Here is a 5,593-nt window from a genome sequence, read left to right as displayed (position 1 = left end):
CATGGTTGAATTTTTCTTCTTTTGTGTTTGGATGTGTTTTCAATTGTTTGGAACTGTTCGAAGAAAGGAGCTTTCTTTGCATATGTTCCTTTCCTTGTATCTTATTAACAGCCGAATGGATGGAAAGAAATGAAATTAAAATTTAGTTCTTTTTTACTATAAACTGATGACACAGACAAGGTACAGGTACGGTGCATAAAGCACGATTTTAAAACAAATCCTGTTTAACATATCTCTCATCTGTCGATCGATAAATACAAGTAGTCTCCCTACTTACCCTTTTGGGTAAGTGGACTGAATGTTATTGAGTCGACTTTCTTCTTTGCTCGTAATATAAACATCATTTGAGGCGAAAAGTTATTTGATCAAATGTTATCTCTAATGTTTTAATGTTCATTCATATTTTGTGCTACAAACTCACTGAGTGTGCACGAATCCACGAACTCTGTATTTCGGGGACTAGCTGTACGCTGCATTCTATTATCGTGTTTTTCGCCTTTATGTAGTTTTCTGAGACTTTGCTATTGTAAGCAAACAATGAAGAACAAATTTAAGAAGCATTACATAAATTACAACATTAAACTATACTAAAAGTAATGCTCATTAGCAGCGCCATCTAGCTGATCCTGCAAGCATCAATCGCCGGCGACATTTAATTCAGCAACGTGCTGAATGACGTCTGCTGTCAAAATTGTGTTCGCTGGGCAGTCCAAAGAGGTTACAATTTATACTGCGTCAAAGCTTCGAAAGTGTCTTTCATCGGGTTTTATTTCTTGTCTTTCGTAGTCGTCTAATTCGTTTATTCTCTACAAATTTCGTATCCATTCCGGTCAAATCGGTATCTTTGCGAATAGACGCATCGAACCGAAGAAATTTGCTGTGTGTATCTTGCATTCGAAGGGTAAAATAGTACCATCCGTGTCGACGACGGCAGACAGTCGGGTGTGCAAAACAAAGGAAGAAGACAGCAAATGAGAAATGCTACAAAAATTACCGTGAAACTTTTAACCGCGATAGGAACGAGGATAGCGATTATTCACTGCTATTGATATCATTACGATAAGGCACACTGCTAGCGACGAGAACCGCTTCGTTGTCCGCGTTTGCTTTTTGGGTGTATTACGTCCTTCGCAACGAGAACGTAGCGAGAGCGAGAAGGAAAACAATCACACAAGCACTGAACTTGTTTTAACAAGTTGAAGCTGATAGAGGTACGGAAAATGTTATTGTGTCATCTGGCGCAACCCGTGATAGTTCATTTACGAAGAGTTGCTTAACACAGCTTAACATCATTTACAGCATCCATATCCTGAGTGGCAACGCAAGAAGCAGAACCGAACCCCGTTAGCTGGACAAACACAACACAATTTGGGACAACATTTACGGCGTGTGTTAGCTGAGAGGCTGGCGGCGTAAATCCCTTTTTCCGTTTTTATGGGCAACATCGTCCTGCGGAATCGTATCCTGGAGAATATGAACAATCTCGACGGTGATGATGGTGGCGGAGATATTGAAATGTTGCGCGAACGCTTGTTTAACGGTATCCAGCCACAAGACGACGAAGACGATACACCCGCGTCACGTAGCGAATTTGCTTCCATTTTGCGCCATCTCATACGCAGGTGAGTTGGTACGGTGGGAAAAGGGTGCGGTTCCATCGGACGTCGCGAAAAATCCCTTACAAAAATGAAGACAAACACGTGAACTCTGTATTTACCACACCAAAAGATCGGTGAAATGATGAAATTTTGTTTCATTTCAGTGGTGAAATAATGGTGCTTAACTACGAAAGTTACACGCACCATCCACTACCGGTGATCAAGAAGAAACCGAATCTGCAGAAGCTGATGGTAAGGATGGATTTGGATGGCTAGACAAACGCAGCGCAACGCTTATCACTTGATTTTTCTTGTTTGCTTTCTCGCAAATTGTGTCACAGCGTAACGATATCTACCACTCAACCAAGAATGCGTCCGGACAGAGTGAAATGGTTGGCGAGAATGCAAACACAGCTGCTGCACCATTTTCGCTGATGGATATGGTTACGCAGCGCCAGCAGGGGCTAGGAAAACGCAAGGGTCCGTTCATGCAAAGCGACAAATGCAAGATCATGAACCACTTCCGGCCGAATACCTGCATCGAAACGGTTAGTTCGTGCGACTCGAAGGTGTTCTGCGGCAGGTTCACCAGCAACGGCAATCGGTTCGTAACGGCAAGCCAGGATGCGCTGGTACGCGTGTACGATTCATCCCGCGGCCAGTACAAGTTGCTGCGCGCACTGGAGACGAAGCACGTGGCATGGTCAATACTGGACATCGATTTCAGCCCCGATGGCAACTCGTTCGTTTACAGTACCTGGGCTGATGCTTGTTCGTATAGTTTACACGTATTTCCTCGCAGTTCCCCTTAACTATTTTTGCTAATCTTTACTGTATTTTTCGATTTTGGCCACCTTGTGCGTGTGTGTGTGACGCCGCACAGTGTTTATTTCCAGCATGGATCGTGGAATGTCGGACAATATCCATGCGCTTTATTTGAGCCCGAACAACCGGAAGCTGGGAGTGTTCACCGTGTGCTACTCGAGCTGTGGCAAGCACATTCTGTGCGGTGCCAACGATGGTAGTCTGTACGCGTACGATATAGAGGCGAATCGGCGTACACTGATGGCACCGGTTGCACGGGTCGATACGGACGTGAACTCGGTCGGATTCGTCGACGAGTTGTCGAACATATTCTTCAGCGGAAGTGATGATAGCGTTATTAAGGTAACACATTTTACTAACACAAATTAATGTTGAAGGAAAAATATATTAATTTTTCCACGCGTTTGTTTTAGCTATGGGATCGTCGCTGCATGAACGAATCGAACCCGGAAGCGGTAGGGCGATTGATTGGCCACTACGACGGTATCACGTACATCAATTCGCGCAACGACGGTCGATACATCATATCGAACTCGAAGGACCAAAGCATTAAGCTGTGGGATCTGCGCAAAATGTCACCGTCCAACATCAGGCGCGAACATACCCATAGTCTCTGGGATTACCGATGGGATGATGTACCGAAACGCTGTGAGTATCGTCAATAACATTATTTCGGCTAATTTATACTAATTTTCCGGCATTGATTTTCACGAAATCGCAGTCTTCAACATTACGAAATCGCTGAAGGGAGACACCAGTATAATGACCTACCGCGGTCACAAGGTGCAGAAGAGCTTAATTCGTGCAAAATTCTCCCCAGCAAGCACTACCGGCCAGCGGTACATCTATACCGGTTGCGGTACGGGCCGTTTAATAAGTAAGGATACATTTCGTTTTCTTGGCGGCAGGGGATCATTGGAGTATGCAAATGCTAATGTACAATGTGTTTTGTTTTATCCGTTAGTTTATGACGTACTGACCGGTGGGATTGTGGAAGCGATCGAGGGACATCATGATATTGTGCGCGATGTGGATTGGCATCCGCACAGAACAGAAGTCATTACGTGTTCGGTAAGGAAAAAGAAGGAAATGAACTCATTTGTTTTTTTTTTTGGTGGATAATGTAAAAAATAACCTCTTTTCTTCTCTCAATCACTTTTCAGTGGGACAGCAGCGTCCATCGGCATGTGCATTGCAGTTCGATCGAGAAGCAGGAACACCGTGAAGCATCGCAGAACGTAAAAACACGCCGCCGACTGTATAACCCGATCAACTCCAACTATACCGGTTCCGATAATGATTACGATGAGGATGATGACGAATTGCCGGAACAGCCACCGGTTCGACGATCGCGTCGTTTGGCAGAACGCTACAGTAATGACGATGGCGGCAGGCACAGCGCAAGTAGTAGTAGCAGCAGCAGTAGCAACGCTAGTACTAGCAGCGGTAGCGGCGGCGGTGGTGGCAGCAGCAGTAGCAGCAGCAGCAGCAGTGGCCGCAGTTCCAGCTCTGGCCGGATCAGTCGTAATGGAAACTTTTCCCCATCGCGATCTTTGCGCTCGTTTGAGTCTTCTATCCGTTCGTTGCGCCGACGGTTTCGCGACAGTCCGTGATAAACGTAATCCGTACACATTGTGCGGAGGGGGCAGGCTGTCCGAGCAAGGTTGATGGCGCAAACAAGAAAAGAAAATGGAATAGCATGCTCCAGCTACTACAGGCGCTGATCGTCATTTACGATCGTGTGGTAAATGTTTGAAATAACATGCTCAAACTACAATTACAGGGTTCCATAGATAGAGAGAGAGAGAGAGAGAGAGAGGATAGAACGAAAAACACTGAACTGTGCAAGCAAATAAGACAAGTGCGGCGCGTAGACTGAACTTTGCGGAAACTACCAGGTCGTAAGTCGAAGCGAACATCTTCATACAAAGAAATTTTTATCAACTAATCATGAAAGGAAAGGTTACAATTATGGTTATAGCACACTACAGAAAGCAGTTAAAACGCAAATTAGTAAACAAACGCAATTGTTCACACATTAATCGTGATAAGATCATTTTTAAATTTCTATTTAAACTAGCGAGCGCTCAACTGATTTCAAATGATGTTTAGAACTTACTTTAACTAAAATTGAAACATTTTTTTGGTAATTTAATGGCTCAAAATGATAACTATATGCAGTGTTCAAAAAAACAGATCAATTGATGCACGACATCATGTTGTGAGTTTGTGCTTTCATATAAGGTTTCCTGCAACGTTTTTTCCATATTATTTGATCGATTGTCGCGAAACTCGCATGCGCATTGCAGTGTAGGGGTTGTTCGCTCTATCCTATCTATGGCGGAACCCTGTATTTATATTCGGAAGATGTAGTGCTAGAATGTTTATTACTAGCGAGCAGAATGTACGGAAATTTTAGAATCATTTGCACTTTATTTTCATTTCTGCGTCCAAATTGCGTGCAAATTATTCTTCCTTTCCATTTACCGCCACTGTTGCGTTTGTGGTGGTTAACAAAAACTATACGACTTTTTAGAATTGAATGAACCCCAGGTGTATGAAGGTGTTTAGGACCACTGTGTAATTGCTTTATGATAATTATTTACCCGTTTTCTGTTTTCTTTATTTAAAATTTTACACCTTAACAAATTGAAATAAGTAACCCCCAAAATCCAAGCTAGCAAGCGAAAACAAAAATCCCATCCGTGCGTGTCCATGCGTGCAATCAACAGCTATTGATTATTACACTCCTTTTTTATCGGAGCTGCCCGAAGGATTGAAGGAGGTGAACGTGGCGAGATATGTAGTAAGAGGAGCACATTAATCATTCTACTGTACATTTTATGTAATGTTATTATATTCGATGGACTGATTTTTGTATTCAATTATTCAAGTGTTAAACAAAACGGGAAAGAGCGAGAACATACTTCAGTAAAATCGAATAAAGTTAAAATAATCAATAATGACTAGTGTTGTGGTGAAAATGATCAAACTACTGGTGATCGCAACCGTACCGAGAAACTAACGCGATAGCTTATGAGCTGCTTATCGTGCAACGTGAAAAACCAAAGACCAATTCTACGCTTATTGGTCCTAATTGAAGACTTAATACGATTAACTATCAGAATCACATCACTATCAAACCAATATTTTTGTGATCGATAGCGTAG

At 42.9% G+C, this 5,593-nt stretch overlaps 1 protein-coding gene across 1 annotated transcript; it reads left to right on the top strand.

Annotated features, from left to right (window-relative positions):
- Window positions 1-698: 698 nt before the first annotated feature.
- LOC125763300 (DDB1- and CUL4-associated factor 11) lies at window positions 699-5,386 on the top strand. Its single transcript, XM_049426244.1, has 9 exons — window positions 699-1,211; window positions 1,300-1,622; window positions 1,763-1,850; window positions 1,940-2,369; window positions 2,482-2,765; window positions 2,837-3,071; window positions 3,145-3,300; window positions 3,388-3,494; window positions 3,587-5,386. Exons 2-9 carry the CDS (start codon window positions 1,435-1,437, stop codon window positions 4,034-4,036), a joined length of 1,938 nt encoding a protein of 645 aa, XP_049282201.1. The 5' UTR covers window positions 699-1,211; window positions 1,300-1,434; the 3' UTR covers window positions 4,037-5,386.
- The last annotated feature ends 207 nt before the right edge of the window (window positions 5,387-5,593 follow it).

Source organism: Anopheles funestus, chromosome 2RL, assembly GCF_943734845.2.
Source record: "Anopheles funestus chromosome 2RL, idAnoFuneDA-416_04, whole genome shotgun sequence".
Lineage (NCBI taxonomy): Eukaryota > Metazoa > Arthropoda > Insecta > Diptera > Culicidae > Anopheles > Anopheles funestus.
The sequence above is the reverse complement of the archived record's forward strand: the minus strand, read 5'-3'. Positions and strand labels throughout refer to the sequence as shown.